At 60.1% G+C, this 24,062-nt stretch overlaps 3 protein-coding genes across 5 annotated transcripts; 2 read left to right on the forward strand and 1 right to left on the reverse strand.

The window, feature by feature from the left end:
* The first annotated feature begins 7,191 nt into the window (after positions 1–7,191).
* Positions 7,192–9,523, forward strand: CRYBA2 (crystallin beta A2). Of its 2 annotated transcripts, none has more exons than XM_085553122.1 (5): positions 7,192–7,224; positions 7,556–7,749; positions 7,982–8,123; positions 8,950–9,092; positions 9,286–9,523. In XM_085553122.1, the coding sequence occupies exons 2-5, from the start codon at positions 7,592–7,594 to the stop codon at positions 9,431–9,433; spliced, it is 591 nt and encodes a 196-aa protein (XP_085409248.1). In that variant the 5' UTR covers positions 7,192–7,224; positions 7,556–7,591; the 3' UTR covers positions 9,434–9,523. The 2 variants fall into 2 exon arrangements, with proteins under 2 accessions (XP_085409248.1, XP_015724335.1); XM_015868849.3 differs by having other exon boundaries at positions 7,580–7,749.
* A 1,827-nt stretch (positions 9,524–11,350) lies between these two features.
* Positions 11,351–16,355, forward strand: FEV (FEV transcription factor, ETS family member). Of its 2 annotated transcripts, none has more exons than XM_085553123.1 (3): positions 11,351–11,480; positions 13,528–13,602; positions 15,279–16,355. In XM_085553123.1, exon 3 carries the CDS (start codon positions 15,437–15,439, stop codon positions 15,788–15,790), a length of 354 nt encoding a protein of 117 aa, XP_085409249.1. In that variant the 5' UTR covers positions 11,351–11,480; positions 13,528–13,602; positions 15,279–15,436; the 3' UTR covers positions 15,791–16,355. The 2 variants fall into 2 exon arrangements, with proteins under 2 accessions (XP_085409249.1, XP_015724721.2); XM_015869235.3 differs by lacking the exon at positions 11,351–11,480 and adding an exon at positions 12,594–12,654.
* Positions 16,356–21,298: 4,943 nt separating this feature from the next.
* Positions 21,299–23,328, reverse strand: CDK5R2 (cyclin dependent kinase 5 regulatory subunit 2). Its single transcript, XM_015869236.3, has one exon. The coding sequence runs from the start codon at positions 23,179–23,181 to the stop codon at positions 22,234–22,236; it is 948 nt and encodes a 315-aa protein (XP_015724722.2). The 5' UTR covers positions 23,182–23,328; the 3' UTR covers positions 21,299–22,233.
* Between the last annotated feature and the right edge of the window lie 734 nt (positions 23,329–24,062).

Below are 24,062 nucleotides of genomic sequence, written 5' to 3' on the forward strand. Positions count from 1 at the left end.
CGGTGGTTTCTAACACGCTGCCAAGAGACAGGATATCTGTGGGTGTCTGTTGTGGGGGTTAAAGCAGCACCCACAAATGCCCCCATCTGCACAAACAGCCCAATGCACCCGCACAATGGAGCTTCTCCTTTCACCACAGTTGCACTTCATGCTCTGTTATCCAGGGAGCTGTGAGTGCCAGAGAAACCCAGAACTATCCCGGCTCCTGCTGGCTGAGGGTGAGATCAACAGAGGCTGCTGGGGCTGGAGAGCACACCTATGCTGCTCCTGGCCCCTGTGGGTTCTGTGTAGGGATGTCAGTGCAGGTTCCCCACTGGGGATGCCATGCAGGTTGGGTGGATGCAGAAGCTGGTGCAGCTCTGGGATGGAGTGACCCCAGGGTAAGGCACGAGCACAGGGAGGGAATGAAACACATCCTGTTCCCAGCGCTGCACCTCAAGGGCTGACTGCCAGAGGGCGAGCAGAGGTGTTACCACTGAGCTCTGCCTCCTGTACACACATTGTGTGTAGCCCCATCCCAGGGCAGGCTACCCCAACTTCCCCTGCCCCCCCTCTCCCCCCCAGCTCTGCCAGCCTGCACTCCCCTCACCTCCAGCTGCAAAGTGAGCAGGGCAGGTGGGTGGAAAAGTGACAGCTGGTGTTGTTCCAGTGCAGGTTAATGAATGTCTCCTCCTCTCCCCCCTCCACACCTCCTCCTCCCCACCACCCGCCCCAGCACCCAGGCTTCTGGCTCCTATCAGCCCATCAGGCTCCCATTAACAAAGGCAGCCCTGGAGAGTTTGCATAGAGACCTGCTCTGCCTCTAATCGAGGTGGGCTAATCGCCTCCCTTGCCCAGCCTGCCTTCCCTGGGTCAATATTTGCTCTGAGCAAACACAGAGCTGTGACAGGTGTGCTGGGAGAAGGCTCGCCACGGCCAGCCCAGCCCTCTCGCCTGTCTCTGCTCAGCCCCATCTCTCTGGCCCCCCGACCGACGGCCAGCAGCGCTATTTTTATCAGGGCTATAAAAGCCCCATCCTGCCGGCGTCACCCTCATTTTCTGCTTGCCAGCCAGCAGGGGAAGGAGAAGCCGCTCACCTGCGAGCTGCCAGCGTGTCACCGGAGCCAGGTGAGGAGCTGCAGCCCAGCACTGGGCCGGGTGCTGCCTGCCTGGCGAGAGCAGGTGCTGGGCATGGGGTTCTGTCGGAAACAGCAGGGGATGAGCCCATAGGAACCCTCCAAGGAGAGGAGATGGGCTCGGGGGCACTCTCCTGGCTGTCCCTTAACTCATCTCTTCTACCTATATTTTCCATCCCTTTCTGACCCCCTCTCTCCTCCCTTTACTTTCTTCCTTTCTTTTTTTTCTTTCTTTCTGTTTTCCCACTGTCCCTCCCCACCCTACGGTGCCAGCTTAACCCACCCCGCTCTGTTTGGCTTTCCCAGGCAGCAGATGTCAAGCATCCATCCACCTCTTGGACTTTACCCCCCGAGCAGCGGCTGCATTGAGGACACCAGCTCCCAGCCTAGAAGGACTTGGCCGGGGAGGAAGAATGGGGAAGGGGCACTCTGCAGCCTGCAGCACAAAACCTCCCAGCCCAGAGCGACTCTGCACTTGCCTGGCGTCGAGCCCCACGTGCAAGACCTGACCTGAACGTTTTGTTCGTTCGGCTCGCGTTAGGCAGGTCCAGCCTGTCTGCAAGCACACGCACCGTGCCAGCCGCACACGGGCACCTGCAGCCCACCAAGAGTGCACTCCTGGCAGGCAACACCTGTACAGGATACACGGGCTGGTTTGCAGCATGATGAGCACACATAGGACGATGTGCTCACAACATACAGTTCTCGCTTGCACACATGCACAGCACTCAAGCCGTGAATGGAGCTTGCACAAAGCCATCAGCACACAGAACATGCAAGCTGCACACGTTCGTGGGACCATACACACGTGCAGGACACATGGCTCTGATGGCACTCAGCATTGCAGGCAGTGACACGCAGGACACACAGAACGTGTGCCCATGGCACTGTGGCACACGGGCACAGGGCTGGCTGCCCTACAGCAGACAGGTGCAGCCCCAGGTAGGTCTCAGTGGTCTGCTGGCAATGAGCAAAAATGGGGAAGGTCAGCAGGAGCAGGGCAGAGGACTGACTGGGGGGTTGTATCTTTTCCCTGCCTGTGCATCTGCATATGGTGCTGCTGCTGCAGTCCCTCTGGCCACGTGTTGTGGAAGGATCTTGGGGAGGAACTGGGATTTTCTTCTCCAAGTCAGCACGGAGCCCAGAGCTGCTCCCTACTTCATTCAGACCATACGGAGTCCTGGAGGGATGGGAGATGGGAAAGTGAGGGAGCCCAGGAAAAGGGCAAAACCAGACCTCAGAGCTGTACCTGCGCAGCTACGGGAGCAATTGAGTGCTCAGAGATGCCATGATTCCTGCTGCTTCCCCCAGCCCCATGCATATGGGCTCAGCACTCCATGCTCCAGCACAGGTCAGCTACACCCCTGCACTGGATGGAGCAAAGGCACATACTGGGCTTCCTGAGTGAGCTTGGAAAGTTTCCAGCGCGTGGTGTGGGGAAGAACCAAAAGCACAGAGCAAAGAGCCCCCCTGGAGCCAAGTGCCCACCCTGGCCTGGGGACAGCTGCACTCAGTGTGTGACACTACACAGAGCATGGCCAGCATAACCCTGCAACCCTGCACTCTGTCTGTTGCTGCCAAACATGGCCCAGTTGAAAAGCCAAGAAAGCACAACACACCCCCCGATGCACACAGCCCCTTGCAGCCACCTAACTCGGGATCAAACAGAGTGTGATTAATGGCACTGAGCAAAGCCAGACCCTGCTGCCTGCATGCTCCAGCCACCGCACGTCCCCTGGTGCAGATGCTATCTGGCACAGTGGGACACTGCAGGCACTGGGGATGCTCACCCCGGAGTCTCCATGTACCATAGGGACACGTGATCCCTTAGCACAGCCTGAGGCTATTTGAGCCGATGTCACCCTCCTTGCACTCTGCAGGTAGCTCAGGTGCTACAAAAAGCCTATTGGTTCTGTCCCAGCAAGAGCTGGAGGCAGACCTTGTGCACATGTCCCACTGGGAAAAGGGGACACCTGCAGCATCAGCAGGAGCAGCACCCAGATGAGCCCTGGGGTGAGCTGCTCCCTGAGCCCCACAGAGCAGGGATCTCTGTGCTGTCACCTTGGCTCTGTGTGAATAAAGCAGCTCAAGCTGCTCATGCTCTGTGCCCAGCTCCATGCCCAGCAATGGTGAGTCAGGCTGACAGGGGACAAAGCACAAGGGTCCAGTGACACCACCACTGTCCCATAGCTCTGTTTGCATCACGTTGGGCTCTTGAGGCCCTGTGCTGGGGATTTGCATGGTGCAGCTCCGCACAGGGCCAATTTGCATGAGGAGGGCAGGGTGCAGGGGGAGTGCTGGGGAGCAGTGTGTGCCCCAGCGTCCATTTGCATACAGGTGTGTTTGCATTCAGGTGCGTGTGCATATATGCACTCATGTGCATTTGCATATGTATGAGCACATGCACAGCTCACTGTGTGTGTGTGTATGCATTCCTGCTGACCTAAAGCTGTGGACCTGGTGATTTCCCTGCCATGCTCACTGCTTCAAGTGCACATTGTGCAGGTGTGGGTGTGCACTGCTGCTGTCTCCCCATGGTGTTCTGCCAGCACACTATGTGTCCTGCCCAGCCCGGATGCTTTGTGCCATCCCAGGGCGGGCACCACTTTGCTGCAGGATGTGGCAGCTGGCTGCTGCCCTCTGCATGCCAGCGTAACAAAGGGGGACAGCCCAAGGACCTGCTGCTTTGTACAGAGCCATCAGGGCTGTGTGGTTCTGCCATACCTGGAGGAGACACTGGGGCTGAGCAGGGGCTCCCTGACCCACAGAGGTCACCATGCCCCTGAGCTGGCACTGCTGCAGGTACCCAACCAGCTGGCACGAGGGCTGGGCTAAGAAAGCTGAGGCTGTTGTGTCCCTGAGGTTGGGTTAATGTGGGAGGTGGGCACTAAGGGAACCAGCACCTTCCTCCAGGACACAAAACTATGGGGAGCCCCAGGGGCTCCAGGCTGGGGACATATGGGGCAGCAGGCAGGAGGTTGATATCAGCAGGCTCTGCTTCAGGTCAGGCTCTGGACCTTAGGACCACCAGCTCTCCCACCCAAAGCATGGCATCCCCATGCAGGCAGGGTGGGATAGACCTGGGCAACTCCTGAGGCTGGGAGGGACCCATCACCCTTTTGGAGCTCACCTGTTGGTCGTAGTCATGCTACCACAGGGCAGAGCTGGTGCAGAGATGCAGCACTTGCCACCTGCTCACACCCAGGCTGTAATCCACAGGCAGGAGGCGAGCAGCTGGCGGAGCCTCCCTGACCTTCAGGTGGGATTAGTCCCCATGGGAACAGCGGGGAGCAGGCAGGTGAGGCCACAGCTCCTGCAGCAGCGTGGGGACCCAGGAAGGCTGAAGGGTGACCGGACATGGCCCTGGATGGGTACAGCCAGCTGCACTCCTCTTACTGGGGTCCATCCCCAGCACTGTGTGCACCGTAACTATTGGGGTCCATCTCCCGTTTTGTATTCACCCTAAGACCCGTTCCACAGTCAGAGCACTGCAGAGGAGCTGGGGCACACACAGTGACCAGCATAACCTGGCAGCACTCTGGGGACCCCAGTATCTTGGGGCAGTGTGTGTGGGAGCTGCGTGTGGGAGCTAATCCCAGCAACATCTGCCAGGCTGCTTGCCATGTTTCTGGCTGTGGGCAGGGAGCAGGATGGCTGCACAGGGTACACATGTGTGTGAGAGCTCCTGCTGACAAGGGAGCCTGCAGCACCCATTGGCCTGCCAGGTGTGTGCTGGCACAGGTGCCATCCACAGCCAGCAAGGAGCGGAGAGGTGACGAGTGACACTGAGGCATAATGAGACTCAGCTATGGAGTCTGGGTGTCTTTGAACCTTGATTGGAGTTTACCCATCCTCCTTGTTCGGGGAGATGCTTGAGGACAGCAGGGCATTATATACATCCTTCCCAGAGAAATGAGTCGGTGGGAAAACATGAGGAAGAAGGAGTAGGGAGGCTGGCTGGGCAGATGATATGTTGCCCCTGATCTCATCAGCCATCCCCTGCAAATAAAAGCCACCTGTTTCAGCCCTGGCAGCAGGAAGCCATCTCCAGAACAAACAGAGCGCCAGGCAACTGGGAGAAAGGCAAACAGGGGCTGGCACCAGCTCCATCTGCTCCCTCCCAGCCCCAGTCCTGGACCTCCGGCCCCAGGGGTGACAGCACAGCCCCCAGCAGTGCTGGGGCAATGAGGAGCCTGGGGGGGGTTTGCTGGTCCACCAGCCTGGGTGCTTAAAATAACGGTGGGAAAGGCAGCGTGCTGCCATGAGCCCCAGATGTGTGCCAGATGAGGCAGATACCCAGTCAGAGCCATGTCCCCTCCCTCCCTCCCTCCCTCGGTAGGAAGCCAGCACAGGGCACAGGCTGTGCCCACATGGATGGGGAGCACAGCGGGGGAGCGACCCCGTGCTGGGGCTGGTCCAGAGAAACCTGATCTGTTTTTCTCCTGCAGGGAACAGGATGAGCCGGGAGGGACACGGGGCCCTTATTAAATTAGCCTATGCAGCAGGCCCTGGGCGAATGTTCAGCAGCTCGCAGAACCAATATTAGCAGCTGCCCTTGAGCAGGCTCATTGCCTGCCCCCGCCTGCCTCCCCCTGCCCGTGTTCCCATCCCAGTAGATGTTGCAGGTGATCAAACAATGTGTGGGGATGCTGGTGGCAGGGACTGCCAAGGGCCACTGGAGATGCCTAGAGTGGGTCAGATGGTGTCAGTACCCTGGGGTGCAATGGGGAAGGGCTCCGACCATGGGGACCCTCTCAATCTGCTGTTCCCATCTGGGGCTTCCATATGGCTTCTGTAGTGTGCCAGGATGCGGGATGGGGCAGAGAAGCAGGGACGTGGCACAGCCCCTACCTGGGGGTCAGCTTCTTCCCAGTTCCCTCCTGCTCCTCCTGGATGCTTTTGTCAGATTGCACCAGGCTTCCTCTTAGGGCTGCATGCCTGGAACATCACATCAGTGCTCAACACATCCTATAGCACAACAGCCATTACCCCACACGCCCCATTCCATATGGGATGTTCAGCCTGCATTCCATACACTCCAATGCAGGGGCAGGGATTCCATCATAAACCCCACATCACTCCATAGCCCCAGGCTGTTCTACGATCCCATCCCAAACAATCAGTGCTCCACACCTCCGCATCCTGATGCACAGTGATGGGGCTGCCCAAACACATGCTCAGACACTTCGAGGATTGTCCCCAGGCCACCCTAAGCAAGTGGGGCAGTGTCACCCCACTGTGCCCTGCGTACTCAGCGGTGCTTTATGCGCCCCAAAGGACCGCTGTATAGCGCTGACGCTGGGCAGGAGCCGGATTCAAGCGCTGCCAGGCTGCACCCTCTGCTGGGACCTGGAGGCATCGGCACCGCACGATGGGGACAAACGCTGCCCACGCTCCACGAGGCGGCCGCAGGGGATCCGCGGGTGCTCCGCACTGCGGAACGGAGCTGCCGGCCGATGGACGGAGGAGGACTCGGAGGGGGGACAATAAAGGCATGTTGGGTGCTGTCACCCCTCAGATCCCAGTCCTCGCCCAGAGAGGCAGGGATGCTGCAAGAACAGGGCCACTGGGAGCCCCCTTGTTGTCCACATCCAGCTTCTCCCAGTACGGAAGGCCCTTTGCCAGGCTGGGGCCATTGCAAGCAAACAGCACGGAGCACCGTGCGGACATCAGCTGGGGGTGCTGCCCTTCTCCCCAGACGGCTGAGCCATGGCCATGCCAACGCCGCTTCTGCCCGCCGCCACCATCCCTGGCACAGGCTGCGAGTGCCCTGGGAAAGGCAGTGCCCCTAATCCCAGGCCAAGCAGGGACATTGTCCGGGGGCAGAAAGCAAAGCGACGCGTCAGGCCCTTTGCCCATTGTGCCCTGAGCCCCTGTGCAAACACAGCCCAGCATTTTCTTTGTCAGCGGCAGGGGGTGCGGGGGGGCCGCTCTCGCCACACTGCCTGAGTGGAATGGACAGCGGCAGCCTGCCCGGTGGGTGCCCCGGCCCCCGCGCTGACACAGCGCATAGAGCCCCCGGCACAGCCCTGCTTCGCTGCCCGCCTATATAGGACTGGGGAAAGCCAGCACCGGCACCACCACCTTCGCCTCTGTGCCCTGCGACCAAGTAAGTACCAGGCTGTGAGCCCCCGATCCCCGATGCACCACTGCTGCCTTCGCCCCTCGCGTGAAACCCCCATGTATAGACCACAGGAGGGTGTGGGGATCATCCTTGCTAGAGATGTGCCACCCCACACGGGTCCAACAGGAACCCAGACCCTTCAGCAAGCTGGGCAAGGGGCTTGGGAGCAGCCCCACAAGATGGGCTTATCACAAAGAGGGAGAGGGCATTACAACTGGAGGGGTCTTGAGACCCCATAGCAGTGAGGGAAAGGGATGGGAGGTGTCTCCTGACCAGTCTGGAAGGGGCCGGTGACACGGGATGGGGTGACACCCAGGTGACACAGGGGCTCTGCCCACAGCTGAGCTCCCGCATGACCAGCGAAGCCATGGACACTCTGGGGCAGTACAAGATCACGGTGTGGGAGGAGGAAAGCTTCCAGGGCAAGCGCTGTGAGTTCCTCATGGAGTGCCCCAGCATCATGGAGCGCGGCTTCCGCAAGATCCGCTCCATCAAGGTGGAGTCCGGCCCGTAAGTGCCCCCCGGAGCCCTCCCCATCACCCCCTTCCCACAGGCTGCCTGAGAGATGCGACACCCAGGTCCATCTCCTCCTCCCTTGCATGGTGTCTCAGTTTCCCTGTCTGCAAAGCGGGGAGAGAAGCCCTGCAAAGCCGAGGTGTTGGTGGGGAGAGGCTCTGCCTGCAGCAGGGATGTTTGATCCTGGCAAGGACTTGGACCCTGAGTACCCCCTCCTCTCCCACAGCTGGGTGGGCTTTGAGTACCCCGAGTACCAGGGGCAGCAGTTCATCTTGGAGAAGGGCGACTATCCACGGTGGGAGGCCTGGAGTGGGAACAGCGGGTACCGCACCGAGCATCTCCTTTCCTTCCGACCCGTCAAGTGTGCGGTGAGTTGTGGGGATGGATGTTTGGGCCAGCAAGGAACAGCAGGGATGGTAGGTGGATGTAGGATGGATGAGTGGATTAGTTTTGGGGGGGATGTAGGATAGAGGGGTGGCTCTCACCTCCCTGTAGTCATCCTGGGGTGAGCATCTGGGCTCACATTTAGCCCTAAACGCTGCCCCAACTCCTGCTCTGTGCACTGCAGAGCCACCCCCAGCCAGGGGACCCCAGGACTTGTCCCATTAGCCTGGGGTAGGGGAGCAGACTCAGGGAGATGCTCAGGAGTAAGGTTCATCCCCTCCCTGCCAGTACCCAGCCCCAGCGCAGCCGCAGCCACTATCAGTCCATCGCAGGGCTGCGGGTGCTCGCAGTGCCGGCACGTCTGTGCCTCCATGTGCCCCCCCCCAACTTTTAATAATCACCAGGCAGATATGCTTGGGCTTTAATAAAGAGGACGCGATAAGATCGCTCCTCGCTGGCAGGACCGCTCCACGGTGCAGATGGATGTGCATGGGGGGCTGGGCATGGAGGGGGGGACAGCGCTGCATCGCTGTGTCCCAGATATTAACCCCTTGGTGCCCAGCACCCAACTGAGCCCCACGGAGATGGAGGGGCACTTCCAGCAGCCCACCTTGCCCTGCAGCCTCAGGAAGGGTGAGGATGCTGAATACGGGAGCCACAGGGACACGAGAGCAGCATCCTCTGATCAGCCCCGGTGAGGCTGAAGGATACTTCATGGCTCACAGCCCTGCACCAAAGTAGGGCGTGCCCCCCCCAATGCCACATCCCCTTCCCATGCTGGCTGCTGACCCCGGTCCACTCATCCTGCAGAACCACAATGACAGCAAGGTCATCCTGTACGAGGCGGAGAACTTCCAGGGGCACAAGTTCGAGCTGAGCGACGACTACCCCTCGCTGCAGGCCATGGGCTGGGGCAACAAGGAGGTGGCATCCATCAAAGTGAACGCTGGAGCGTGAGTCCCACTACCTGGGGGTGGCAGAGGCACGAAATGGGTGTTGTGGGACACTTCCAGCCCAAAGGGTAGGGAACCCCAAAATGTAGTGGCATCCTTCCCTTGGAGATCTGCGCCATGCTCACCATGGGGCCGACAGAAGGAGAGGATGGGAAGCAGGGGTTTGGGCTCTGAGCTAGAGGTGTCCCTGCAGGTGGGTGGCATACCAGTACCCAGGATACCGGGGCTACCAGTATGTGCTGGAGCGGGACAGACAGAACGGCGAGTTCAAGAAGTACAGCGAATACAGCAGCCAGGCCCACACCAACCAGATCCAATCCATCCGCCGCATCCAGCACTGAACGGGGGCAGAGCACGTCCCCTCGCAGCCTGCGGGCTGCCGTGCCATAGACCTGTACCTGGTAGCAAATAAAGGCATTTGTCAAAAAAAATGAGTGCTCCCCTCTCCGCTCTGCCACGGGGCAAGGCACCTGCCACAGCCCCACTGCTTCCCAGTATCACCCAGCCCTAAGTCCTGGCTGGGGTTTCCCATTCCTCCTCCCCCCCCACTAAGCTTGGCCACGCCATCACATCCGTGCCAGCATCCGGCTCCGGCTCCGCCTGGGCACACCGTGAGCCCCACCCTGCCTTCTCTTCCCGCACCCTTTCCCAGCCTCCTCATCCTCCTGCATCCTGCTCCGGCACCCCCAGCTCTCATGGGGGCATGTTGAGTTGCTCCCTGCTTGGGGGACAGGCTGAGGTGCTCCCTACCTGCGCAATGTCCACTGCAAAGCCTCAGATGGTGGAACACTGGGTGCTGGGTCTCCAGTGCAGCTGGCCTTGGGGCTGGGGGGGCAGTGAGGGGTTCTGGAATGGGGCTACACCTGTCTGTGTGCAAAACCTGCACCTAAAAGCCCCAGCCCTGAGCTGTGTGTGTGCACACATGCAATGAACATGAGCTCTCACCCAAGTGTGCGCATACAAAACTTACAATTCCACGCTCCTCTCGTTCCACAGTAGTGCGACCCACGCAAATACCCCCTTGCACCCATGTCACGCTCCCAGTGTCACGCTGCAGGGCGTCCCCACTGAGCCTCTCCCAGCCCCCTTTTGTCCCCACCCCACCACGGCCCCACGGCCGCCCGGCCTCGCCCCCTGCACAAACACATTCCTGCACAGCAGCCGGGCTGCAGGGAGCCCAAGGCCACGTCAGCTCACCGCTCTGTTCCACGCCACCCACCTGCAGGTGAAGACCTCCTGGGCACCGACCCACAGGGCCGTATTAGGGGGAACTGCGGGGTCACAGAAGATGTGGGGGCTGCTCTGCCCTAACCTGAAGGGGTGAGATTGCTGGATTGGGGGTGGGGGGTGAGCCATCTGCTGCTGCCAGCGGGGTGCTCCAGGGGTTCCGAACACCTCACCGAATACCCTATGGACTTGAGCTCTTATCTCCTCCAGACTCGATCCCCTGTCCCCTGATTGCCCCATGAACTTGGGCCCCATTACCTGTATTTCTCCTCATCCCATGGGTCTGTCCCAGCTCTCCTTTGTTCCTGCTCCTTGGGTCCCCAAAGCCTGCCATCCCTTGGCTTCCCTGTAGGCACAGAGCTCCCCAAACCCTGGCATCCCACTCCCCCTGCCCCTCTGCACCTCTCAGATTTCTCCAGTTCCATCACACACCCACTATCTTCCCCCATCCCTCTTGCCTTCCCCCACACCTCCAGCTCCCACAACCCTAACTCTGCCTGCCACATGCCCTGTGTGATGCAGGTTCATGGCTGCAGGATCTTCACCACCTGTGTGGCTGCCAGGAGAGAGGGGCTCATGTCTCTTCCCCAACCCTGCTGTGTCCCGGGCTTGTTTTCCGTTGCCTGCGGTGTGTTGTAGTGACTCAGGCAGCGAAAGCAAGTCTGGGAGGCTGTGGAGAGGCTGCAGGGCAGGCAGAGGGGCTGTGGTGGGCTGGGGGAACAAACAAAGGTGTTTGGGGATTGGAGGTACTTTTTAAGAGCTGTTGCATCCTAGTGGCTCCCTCAGGCTGGAGGAGTTTGGTGGGTTGTGTGGTGGGTTATGCTCTTGTCACTGATGGAGGTGAGCAATGAGGGCAGAGAGTGGGGGCTGGCTGAGAACCCACAGAACCCCTATTTCAGCCTGTGGTTTGGGCACCCCCAGCCAGGAGGAGCTGACTACCAGCTGATGTCCCAGCCCACACCCACCCCTCCCCCATGGGCTGCATGGCTAGGCTGTGGTGTCTCCTCCTAAATGGCACATTTGGGCTGCAGGATGAATGAGAACCACAGGTTTGGCACCAACACATCCTGGTTTCCATTGGATTCACACCTCATGATGAAGAAATGCCGCTGAGTCCAGAGTGAGAGCTTTAATAGACATCAGTGGAACAGCAGAGGAGAGGTTTGATGCAGATGAGCAGCTTGCTCAGTGTCTGTGCAGTGTTGGGGCAGGATGGATGGCAGCACTTCTGGATCTGTTGGGAAGGAAGGTCCATTCTCGGCTGTGGGGACAGAGGTGGCACTTGGATGCAGCACCTGTGGCTGTGGGTGATGGGGCCGATCTGCCCACAGGAGTCCTTTGGGATCGAGGTCCTTCCCATCTTTCAGCCGTTTCCTTCCTTGCCCTGAATCACCCTCCTGTCTTCACAATGCTTGCAGAGACTGGAGGCACCTGGAACACCTCTCTCCCAGTGCCAAACTGGGCAGCACCAGCTCTGGGATTCAGTAGCCGGCAGAGCCTCCCACAGGCTGATGGAGATACGGCCGTGCAGGTGTGGGTGCCACAGAGCCCCCCCAGTTGCACAGACGTTAATGATGATGAGAACTGATCCGTGCAGCAGGGACTGCATAACGGGACACCAGGGGAGCGCCGGAGCCGAGCCACATCCCGGTGCCGTGAGCGCCTGGCACTGAGCTCATCCTCCCCCGAGCTCTGGGACCCCCCCAGTTGCACAGGGGACACGGTGGGACCCCGCTTTTACCCACACCGCGGGGGCACGGGGTGCTGGGGAGGGCAGTGCCGGGGCACGGGGCAGTGGACCATGCCGAGCAGGGGCAGCGTGCAGCCAGGAGAACCCGGAGGGGGGGGGCCGTGGCCCGGCGGTCTCCAGGCAGTGTCCGAGCTCTGCTCGTAGCCGGGATGGCAGCGCCGTGTTTGCGAAGAGTTAAGGAGGCGGAAGAGGCAGGAAACGGCCCGAGCCTCTCTCCATAGAAACCCGCGGCCGTGATTAAAGTCTGATGCGGGCCCGATAGCGGGCTGGGTTGGGGGGGAGCGGTGGGGGTGGGGGGACAGCGCCCGCTTTAATTACAGCGGAGGAAATTGCTGGAGCCGGGGCCCCGAGCCCCTGCGAGTTGCCTGGAAACTCCCCCTCCTCCCCGCCTCCCTCGGCCCCTGCCCGTCCCCTGCCCGTCCCGCTGCCATTTATTCGCCATCAGCTGCTCCCTGATAAAGTGGAATAATAATAATAATAATAGGGGCAGGAATATTAAAACATGCAGCCCGCGGGCCGCCCCCACAGCTGCCATGAGACACGGCGCCGGAGCGGTGCCACTGCTGCTCAACATGTACCTGCCAGGTACGGGCGGACCCCCCCGCAACACAGCGCACCCCCGGCCCCCGCCCTGCCCCGGCACCTGCGGCACCCACCCTGCCTTCCCCACGCACCATCCCTTCTGCTCTTGCAGCCTTTCACACCCGCACACCCTCCTCCCTTCCTCCCTTCTTTCCCTCCTTTCTTCCATCCTTCACCCACCTGCTATTCTGCTGCCCTTCCATCCATTCAGTCTTCTATCCCTCCAGCTCATCCTTCCAACCCATCCTTCCATCCATCCACCCACCACACCCACCCGTCCTTTCTGTCCGCTCCGTCTATCCACCATCCCTTCTTCCATCAGCCCATTTTCCCACTCTTACCCACTAGAGCTGCCCCTCCACATCTGTCTCTCATCTTCCCTTCCTCTTTCCATCCACCCACCTGTCCATCCATCCATCCATCCATCCATCCATCCATCCATCCATCCATCCATTCACCCATCCATCCATCCATTCACCCATTCATCCACCCCTTCATCCAACCACCCATCTACTCATTCACCCACCCACCACCCTTTTTATCCATCTCTTTCTTTCCCTTTCTCCACTCCCTGACACTTTCCCTTCACTCCCATCCATCCATCTCTCCACTATTCCATCCACCCACCCATCCTTCCACCCTGTCCACCTCTTTCCCTCTCCCCTCTCTCCCTCCCATCTCCCTACCTCAGCCTGTGGGATTTTCTATTCCTATATAAAAGCTTCCCCGGCTCTGTCAGAAATCGGATTTCCTTTTTCCTGGACGCGTTTCCTGGCTTCACCACAGCGGTGAGGTGGGAGAGGGGGAGCAGCCGGGAGGTCACAGTCCCTCCTGGCCCCAGCCCTCCCCACACCTGCACCCCTTTTTTCCCCACAGATCCAGTGGGGGAAACTTTGTTCAAAGACGGCAAGAGCCAGGCATGGGGATCCCTCAACCCGGGTGTGCAGAAAGGTAAGAACACCCAACCCTTTCCCTGCTCCACGTCCCAGGAACCTGCCCCTCTCCCTGGGACCCTCTTGCAGCATGGACCCCTGGGGCACTTTCCCCTCTGCATGTCCCATCCACTGCGGCTTCCCATATGGGACACGATGCCCTGGTGCCTGCTGCCTTGGGTTGGGGCTACTTCACTGGGAGCTGAGGTTCCAGCAACCATCCCAGTGCACAGGAGTGGGGTGGCAACTCGGGTCCACACAGTGCTCTGGGTGTGTTGAACCCATTCTGGGAGTAGGAAAATAAGGGAACCACCAGGGAGGGACATGCTGCGGCCAGGGCATGGGATGCCTAGAAGAGGATGGATCTCATGGAGTCCACCCATCCTTTGGGAAAAGCCATCCAGGGATGCAGGGGAGCAGCCCCAGAGCACACTGGACATAGGGGTGATGTGAGGTGGGCGCCAAGTGTTTGGGATGTGTTTCACCTGCCTGTCAAGGGGATGGATGTCACGGTTTGGAGGGGTGGCAGATCAGTAAAGCTGGGGCTGAGGGTGTTCTTTTGCCTCTGCATTGTGGACTCAGAGCAGCTGTGCTCTGCACAACGCACTGTGTGAGGAGAGACCTTTTGGGGTCACTGCAAGGGAAGGTGCAGAGGAAGGATGAAACCCTGCCACCCCACCTGGCTGCTCGTGTGGGGTGGGGCACGTCACGGGGTTCACACATCAGCCTTGCACAGAAGTCTGCAGAGAGGGCTGTGGGGATGGGGTGTGGATTGTGAATGCGGCACAGGGATGAGAAATCCCCCATTACGTTCTGCAGGTGATAGCAGAGGTGACTGGGACATCACAGCCCCCACGCTGAGCTTTGGCTGTCTGCAGGGCATTGTGTGAAGTGTGAGTGCCAGGCTGCAGGGGAAGGAGGAACACAAAGGAGTGCAGAGAGCAGAGGTGTGGGATGGCTTGTGCCAAAGGCACAGCCTTGGAAAAACCTGGGCTCACTTGCTTGGGTCGGAATGTCTGAGTGGGGTCTGACAGACAAGGGCAGAAGAGGAATGGCTGCTCCTTGGATCTGGGGATGTGAGCAGGGATATGCAGGGGGAACTGCATAGGTACAAGTGTGGGGGAAATGGGGTGTGGGACTGCGGGGCAGCTGTCCGTACTCATCACCCTAGGGCTCTGGGACCCTTCCTGTCCTGCCCTCTGTGCAGCTGCTTGTGTACCTCACCGTGGGCACACCCAAGGTGTGTAAGGATCTTTTGGGCACCAGCGTCCAGCAGGGCACAGGGGCATCTTGGGTATCCTCAGTGTAGTCTAGAGGTGCAATGTCCTCAGAGAAAACAGTTTTCACCCGGAAACAAGGAATGTTTGTACCTGACAAATCCACAACCTGTCCTACCCCGTGCTCGGTGCTCTGGTCTCTTCTTTCATCTGTTCAGCTCAGAGCACTGTTGCACCATGACATCACTATCCACGCAGGGATCTCTGCTGTGGCACTGGCCCCATTTTGGGACAGAGTGCAAGTGAGAAATATGGTACTGGGATGGGTCTGGGTACTAGACAGGAGCACTGGAGCTGAGTATCCAAGCAAGCGGGTGCCCACTGGGAAGTGGGAAGGTACAGCAAGGCAGTGGTGAAGGTGGTTGGGACATTTCCTGCTCCCCCTGCTCTGACGGGAGCTCTGACCTCTCTGGGGCAGGCAGTGGGCAGATCCAGTTGTGGCAATTCCTTCTGGAGCTGCTCTCAGACCGAGCCAACCTCAACTGCATCGCCTGGGAGGGCACCAATGGCGAATTCAAGCTGATCGACCCTGATGAGGTGGCGCGGCGCTGGGGCGAGCGGAAGAGCAAACCCAACATGAATTACGACAAGCTGAGCCGGGCGCTGCGCTACTACTACGATAAGAACATCATGACCAAGGTGCATGGCAAGCGCTACGCCTACAAGTTCGACTTCCATGGTCTGGCACAGGTCTGCCAACCCGCTGCCCCCGATCACACCCTCTACAAATTCCAGGGCAATTTGGCCCCTCTGCCCTTCTCGGGCATCTCCAAACTCAACCTCATGACCTCCGGGGTGACGCCGGCTGGTTTCTCCTACTGGCCCGGCTCCAGCCCGTCTCTCTACCCTGGGCACAGCCTCCAGCCCTCGGCCCCGTTCAGTGCCATGGCAGCCTCCCACCTCAACAACATGAACAACCACTACCATTAAGGCTTGGCAGATGCATCCCGGTGGTGTGGGGTTGGGGAGCTTGGTGGGGAGGGGTGGGGGGGTGGGATGCTGCCCTGCTCCAGCTGCCCCTGGTGAGGTTTGGAGAGCGGTGATTCTCTGCCATGGGTGGTTGGGGGGCTACCTTTAGGTTGAGGAGGGATCTTCCATGAGGGAATGCACAGGTATGCCCAAAGTGGAGGTGAATGGGAGGAGAAACCATGCCCCAGCCCACAAACCCCCCTCAGGATCAGCTCAGCCTCCAGCCCTCCCATCTCCTGACAGAGAGGGGTCGGGAGTTGTAGACCCCAGAAAGCCTTGCCTAAGGGTGAGGGATCCTTGTTGCAGATCCTTGCTTCCTGCCTTCATCCTTACCTCCAGGGAACAAGGCTGAGTAAAGCAGGAGCAAAAACAATGCTGGGAAGCCCAGGGCACCAAGGGGGAGGCTTAGTGTCCAAGGAATACCCCCCACCCTCCAGAGCAGGACTTTGGCTCAGTGGATGGAGAGGTGCTGGGTTCTGCCAGTCGGGGAGGGATTTGTCTTCAATAAAATGGAGAGGTGCTGTGAGCTGTGTCTGCTTGTGTGTGCAGGGGCTGCAGCAGGGGGCACTAGCCAGCAGACTTCCACCCACGTGAAGCCAGAGTACCGAGGGGCTGGAACACAGCCACCCTGCTTCATCCTGCACTCCTTCCTTTCCTCAAGCACCACCTCTGGCTCTTACCCCCAAGAGACAGAGGGGATAACTGGTTTCTTGGGATAAACCTCTGGGGCAGCTGCAGGTGAGGAGTGCCAAGCCTGGGGGTCCTCAGTGCCACGAGGGGTCTCTGGGCAGATTGCAGTGTTCACAGAGTCAGGGCTGAGGCCAGATTGATGGAGCATATGGGGGAGTGGCCAGCCCTCAGCCCTTCTCCATGTCCCCCTGGGCCACAGTAGACACAGGAGGGATGGCTCTGTGTTGCCCTCTCTGCATTCTTCCTGTGTCCAGTCACCCTCGTGGTCCTGATGGCATCTGTTCAGCCACGTCCTCTCTGCTCTAATCAGCTTAAGAGAGGGGATCTGACAGCAGTGTGTCTCCCAGGGAGGCCTCAGGCTGCAGAGAGTGGGGGGGTTTGGGGTCATGATGCAGAGAGCCCATGTCTAGAACAAGGCGGTCAAGGGGGGTCCTTCCTCTGCTGCCCTGCACAGGCTGGACCAAAGAGGTGAATAGGGGGAAGAAGATAAGTTCCCACTATGCCAGAAGCAATAAGTAGTCATACTGGAGACACCCCCCCCTCCCCCCCCCCCACACTCCAATTTTGGCTTCACAAAAGTAAATGGTAGGGAGGGGCAGCTGAACACAGCTGGTTTCATCATAGCCAGGGCAGGGGTATATGTCCTCATCAGCAGAGCGGGCGTCAAGGCTTAGGAAGAGGTATGACGCAGGGACAGGACAGAGATTAAGGGATGTGGGTCACTAGTAGCTACTCGCCAAAGTCCTACTCCTGTCCCTCTGCCAGCGCCTGTAGCAGGGAAGCCCAGGTGAACCCAGCTCCTCGCTCATTCCCAGCCCTACAAGGGCAGGTTCCTGCTGGACCAGAGCCCTAGGTGTGCTGGGAAGGGAAGGAACCATCACCCACCCTATGTGACAGGCTGAGGGCGTGCTTGGCTCCACTCTGAGCTCACCCAGGCAGGATCCCCTTGTTTAGATTGCCCCTAGAAGCAGGAATCATGCACTGAGGTGGGCAGGCAGGGGGGAGGTGGGGTACCCATGCAGGACTCTCCATAGACAGAGGATACAGTGCTGTCACTGTGGCAACCTGGAATGCTCCAGTCCCCAGACCCCACTGGGAGAAGTTCCCTCCATGTGATGCTCAGCGGAGGGGTCCGGAGGATTGCCCCCCATGCAACACAACTGTCCCTCACCCTGCATCCCCCTGCCCCAGCCCAGCAACAGCATTGCTCTCTTCTGTCTCCAAAACCACTGGTTCAGAGCAGACTGCAGCAAAATCCTACCAATGGCTGAGCAGGGCTGAGCCCAACACGTGGCACCGACCGTCCCCAGCCCTGACCAGGGTGCTCAGCCCAGGGGAGTGACGTGAAAGCACCATCCCCAGCAGTGGGGTGCATGGGCTCAGTATGCCGCAGGCTCCAGACTTACCTGCTGCCTCGGCTGTCACGCTGCTCCTTTCATTCATGCACAGCAGAAGGAGAATAGGTGCTGCCTGACAACGTCCATGAGGATGGAGAGGAGCTGGGGGGGATATACAGCTTGCAACACCTGCTTTGCTGCTCACCAAACAGCCCCAACCCTGGGTGCCCTGTGAGGAATGAGGTGGGAAACAGGGTTCCAAAGGCCCCTGCAGAGCACATGGTCTCAGAGCTGTTGGTGCTGCCTCATCATTAAAGGCAGGAGGAGGGTTTTATTCTGATATACATATATATATATATATAGTCTTTTTTCTTACTGCTGCTTAAGCAACAAGAGGGGATGACTGAGCCCTGCCCTTGTCAGGATAAGATATGGATCCACTCCCCCCTCCCCCACAGTTCCCCCACATCCTCTCAGCCCCTCTGTAAGGGAAGAACCCCCTCTCCCATTTTAGCCCCATCACCACGTGTCTCATTTCTCATGCTGGGAAGAGCCTTTGCAGCACAGCCAGGTGACGACTGCCTCCCTGCCCACCCCTTCGCCCCCTCCAGCTCCCCCTCTTCCCACCTCTTTTCCCCTCTCCACATGCCAGCTGCTCTGCCATCACCCCTCTGCTGAGCTGCTGACTCACATCCTCCCTCCAGACACGTCCTTCCCTCAGCCTTGCTTACTGCATGGGCTGCACTGCTCCCAGCCAGGGGGCTCAAGACCTGGTAGCAGATCTAGAGCTGTGCCCTGCTCCCAGAGCCATCCTTCATGCCAAGGACACCTTCTGCAGAGTCTGGCCAAGCACATGCACCTGTTCTGCACGCACCCAGAGGAAGGGAAGGAGCCAGTCAACCCCCAGGTGTCCAGGCAAGGAGAGCATCTCCTGCCCAGCTGAGTACTGAGACCTTGGGCCGGATGCTGCAGAGGGCACAGGCTGGGCTGTGGGGAGGGCTGGATTAATGCGCTAATGCCAGATTAAGCTGTAATACAGGACTTCTGACGAGAGAGCCCAGCCCTGTGCTCCCCCCACAACCCAGCGTCCTGCCCTGGGACACTGCTGAGTACCCCTGGCTGTGCAGCCAGCAGCTGGGGTGACGTGGACAGGGAGGCAGGCAGCATCCAGCAGATCCCCTAGGTATCTCCCTACAGCTGTGACCAAACCTCACCTGAACCCACAAACCCTCCTCATTTCAGTGGAGCAGCACCAATTCAGAGCCACAGTGGATCCAGCGTCCAGATGGCTCCCCACAGAGGCAGGAGAGAGACATCCCACTTCCATCTACCTTGAGGAACACATTATCCACCATCCATCACTGCAGCTCAAGGATGCAAGGCAGCGAGTGTTGCAGAGCACTGGTCCCTAACCAGCCACACAGGCTGTTTCTGAGCAGCTCTGAGGAGTGCTGCCAGCTCTTAATAGCCAGAGCACATTTCTCCTGCTGTCTGTCCATCAGGAGGCATAGCTCACCAGGTTGGCTGCTGCCACATCACCCCTCCTCCTGTACCCTGTGCCACTGCCATGAGCACATCGAGCACACAGAGCATGCAGCACAGGCAGAGCAGCAGGGCTGGAGAGCACACGGGGTTGTTGCTTTGTGAGGAGTAGGCAGAGAAAAACCCTTTTGTTGGTGACTACACAGCTTGGAGGGGGCATGCTGCACACTAGTGGGGAGCAACAGAAATATGCTGCAGCCTCAGGAGGGGCTGCACCCTGCAGCTTGCCCACTCCCCCAGTAACACCCCATGCTGGCCTCACCTCTGCCTCAGTGGGAGCAAGTGGGATTTTTGTTCCCTGTTCTCCCAGCAGCCACACAGGTTGCTCTGGGGATGGGGAGGGAATACCAGACATCTCCCATCAGCGAGGCTGAGGCTGAGCTGGTGATGCGTATTTAAATGCACGGGAGCATCTGAGCTTGTCTCCCATTCCTTGACATTTCCAGAGACTCCAAGCTGTCTTCAATTACCAGTCTGCAATTAGCTCTTCCTAAATCCCCCAATGAGGCCCAGCACTCTTAATCAATGAAACACAAGGGAGGAGGGGAAGGACACAGCCTCTGCAGCTGGAAGCATTTTTCATGCCAGGACTTGAGGCTGAAAGAAAACTGTTAGTAGCCCTAAGGAGAATCTGTGGGGTGGGAAACCTTGGTGAGCACTGGCACCTTGTGCAGCTCTGAAGCTCTGCAGTCAGGGTAGGGGTTCTAGGGTCTGCAAACAGCCCTGGCTCAGGGTAGAGGTGTCTGGCACCTTTGGATTGCATCCCTCATGAGGATGAAGGCTCCTCTTGCTAGGATACATCACATGCTGCTTCATTGCACTGTACCTCAGTTTCCCTCTCTATGTATAATACTGGTAGACAAGCATCAGAATTCCCCCAGCAGCCCCATAGGAGCTCTAATGGGTCTGATTCCAGCTCAGTTTGAGACAGAGCAGGTCAGAGCAGTCCCCTTTCCCAACACAAATAAGGGCTATAGCCAAATTTGGGGTTAGATGAGGTGGTGAGTACATTTTGGCCCAGACAGCCCTGCACAAGGTCACACAAATGTCAATATAAAGAAAGGATCAGAGCACATAGTAGGGACAGGGAGGATGGGAGCAGCGGAGGTCTCAATGGGTGCACACAGCACAGAAGAGCTTTGCACAGCACCCTGCCAGCTCAGACCCCGTCACAGGGACATCTGTGCTGTCTTCCTGGCTGCACAGCTTTGCCTGAATGAGCCAGATTGGGCCTAATTAGCAGCTCTGCTGATGCACACAAAGGTAGGGAATCCAGCTTACCCTCCATGACCTGCAGAGCCAGCACAGCCCTTCCTAGCTAAGGAGAACCCATGGGTCTGTCTCAGAGGGGCTGGGAAGTGCTAGATGCAGACCCCAATAGGAGACCACATGCAAGGGATCCTGCTTGAGGAGCCCCAGAAAACTGAGCAGCTGGAGGCATAGCAACCAGCTCTGAGATACTCCACCCTGCTCCCTGGGGTCTGCAGAAGCACAAGGCTGGTAATCGGGCTAGCAACACAGCTCCCACAGCCTGATGCTGCCAGAGAAAGCAGCCAGGCCCTGCAGAGCACAGGCAGGAAGGAGGGAGGGTGGGGTATCTTTAGGGAGAAAAAAAAAAAAAAAAAAAGAAAAAGAAAAAAGGAGGTGACGTGAGCTGTGGGCTCCTGGTTACATTCATTGCAGCAGACAGCAGGCATTCCATCTGCAATGGAGGAGGCCAGGATTGCTCACAAGGAACCGAGGGTGGACGCAGCAAACAGTGGTGAAATTCTGACCCCCCAGATCACGGTGGGAAAGAAGACTCCCTCTGAGAAACAACCTCCCACATCCCCATGGGGAGGAGAGGGGAAACCCCCCCCCCGGCTCCCCTTTGCACCCCACAGCCCAGCAAGTCCAGGGAGCCAGCACCAGGCCCATCCAGGCCACCTCTTTATTCTCCAGTGAAGCAAAGCAAGAGGAGAGGACGCCCCCCCCTCCCCCCTCCCCAACCCAGAGCCCCCACCCCAGTCCCCTAGGCCTCCTCTGGCACATACACCATTCCCCACAGCAAGCCGAGGTGGGGAGGGGGATAAGAAGGGTAAAGGGGAACGCTGCCCACCCCACAGGTGCCCTTCTGAGGGGGGGCTACACCTTGGGGGGTTGGGTGGAAGGGAGCAGGAAGCCCCCCCTCAGCCACTCAAACAAAGGGACGAGCAGGTGGCCACCCAGCTGAAGGGCCCACCGCACCCGAGGGATTCCCACTCCCTTGGAGGACCCCCCCACCCCCATAACCGGGCAGCGAACATCGCCGGTGACACAAAGGTCCGCGCCCCCCTCCCCCCCGCCCCCAGCCCGCTCCCCCCCCTTCCCCGCCGCCCTTTGTCTGCTCGTCTCTGCCGCGGCGGCGGATTCAGCACCACGGACAGCTCCGGCAGCGTGGGGCTGCCCGCGGCTGGGGGGGAACACGGGGACACGCACCGGCCCCGCAGCCCCCTCGCCCTCCTCCCCCCCGGACCGCGTTGTTGTTGTCGTTGTTTTGTTTTTCTCTCTCCGTTTTTCCCTAAAGAAAACATATCCGAGAGCCTCCGCTCCTCGGCAGCCCTCCCCCTCCCCGTCGTGCAGGCGGAAGGCCAACACCCTCCCCCCCCCCCGATCTTCGCCTCCGTCTCGATGTCCCGGAGGGCAGAAGGGGACAGGGTGGGGAAGCGGCCGGATCCGGAGCGGGGAGGGTCCAGGCAGCGTCTCCGCGAAGGGGGGAAGGCGAGGAAGGTTGGGGTGGGGATGGATCCGGCAGTCCTTCGCCTCCCCCGCCCCTCGGTGCGCGGCCCCTTCCGTCCCCTGGGGCCCGGTACCTCCCTAGCGGTCCAGGCTGATCGTCCAGTGCTTGGACCCGTCTCCTCCCTCGCCCTCGCTCTTGAGGTCCTGGAAGAGTTGCGTGAAGTAGTGCGGGTCCGCGTTGATTCGCAGCATCTTGGAGCTCAGGCGCTGGATGATGCCCAGGCAGCGCTCCCAGAAGCGGCCCTTGTCGCCCTCCACCAGGAAGGGCTTCAGAGGGTAGGAGATCTCGTTGCCCATGTAGGAGTAGGCGAGATAGAGGCAGGTGAGGAAGGCGGCCTGCAGCTCGGCCTGGCTCCCGATGTCTTCTCCCCGCAGAGCCTCCCGGCACAGCAGGTACACGAACACCAGGTTGGCCGGGGTGATGAAGCCCTGGTCCTGCCAGCCCTGCAGCAGCAGCGAGCGGTCCACACTGCGGAACCAGGAGATGAGCTCGCCGGGGCTCAGCTCCTTCAGACGGTAGCAGCGGCGGCACACGAAGTCCCCCAGGCAGCGCAGCAGCTCTCCGGTGGACGCCTGCACGACCACGCGGCGCGGCGAGCCCGGGGCGCGGCTACCGGGGGGCGGCGGCGGTTTTCCCCCACCGGAGCCAGGGTGCAGCTCCTGGGGCGCCGAGGGCACGGTGGGCACCGGCACGGCCAGCGGGCCCTGCTTGGCTCCGTCGGACGGCCCTCCCAGCGATTTGCGCAAGTTCTCGCGGTTACGCTGCACCACCAGCGGGTCGGGCTGGGCCCCGGGGGGGGGCACTCCACCGGGTTTCGGCGTCACCTTCTTGGTGCTTTTCTTCTTCTTGGCCGAGGCGGCTACCAGCCGCTTCCAGGTGAGCGCCGAGATGAGCACCCCGGGCCTCTTCAGCCGGCTCTCGCCCTTTCCCGGCAGCCTGCCCGGAGCCTTGTCGGCCAGCAGCCCCCCGCCGCCGCCGCCCTTGCCCGAGGAGGCGGCGGGGGACAGGGAAAGCACCGTGCCCATGCTAACGCCGAGCGGGACGGGCGTGTGGGGGCCGGGACGCCGGCACCGCCCATAGGAGGCCGAGGTGCTGCGGGGGAAGCGGCCCGCACCGGGGCCGCGGTGCCCGAAGGATGCTCCGCCGCGCCCGCTCTGGGCTCCGCGCCCTTCGCTGCAGCCCAGCCACCGCCCCGCCGCTCCCCGCCTCCCCTCCGACAACCAATCGGCTCCGCACCGGGCTCCGGTGATGCCCGCCCCCTCGCCGGCGGGTGGTGGTGGGGGGGGGGTTGGACCGGCGCGGTTCCTCTGGGCGGCGGCCGTCCCGCCGTGACCTTCAGCGACGGCTCGACTGGTCCCGTGGTTCCAGTCTGTGTTCTGGGGAAGTGGGGAGGTGGCGGGGATGCAGGGATGGGGGAACGAGAAGGTGCTGGGAGCCCTTCAGGACGTGGCCGCCCCCACCCAGGTCCTGCTCCTTGGATGGACCAGCCCGGCTCAGCTGAGCACCCAGAAGTGGTGCTGGGGGAAGATGCAGGTGGTCACAGGAGTGGGGAAGAGCCCTACGTGATGCCAAGGGGGATGCATGCAGTGTCTGTGCCTGAGGGCAGCTAGAGAAGGTTTGGGGCTGTGGAAAGGCTGCCCACGTGGAGCCACCATGGAGGGGTTGGGGGCCTCGGTGGGAGAGCTCCAGGCTCCGTGAGAGCCAGCCTCTCTGGGTACATCACTGCAGGGTGCTGCTCCACACTGCCTGCTCCAGCCACCCAGCACCTGCTGTGTAACAGCACGGCGCATCCTCTGTCTGCCTGTCCTATCCCTATCCTGCCTTTTCAGCCACACAGGGGAGATTTCCAACCGCTCTGACCACCACCAGCATCAGACAAAAGTCAGGGTGCTCAGAGACAGAGGAA

This window comes from Coturnix japonica, chromosome 7 (genome assembly GCF_054131305.1).
Source record: "Coturnix japonica strain WE chromosome 7, WE-NBRP24, whole genome shotgun sequence".
NCBI classification, from domain to species: Eukaryota; Metazoa; Chordata; class Aves; order Galliformes; family Phasianidae; genus Coturnix; species Coturnix japonica.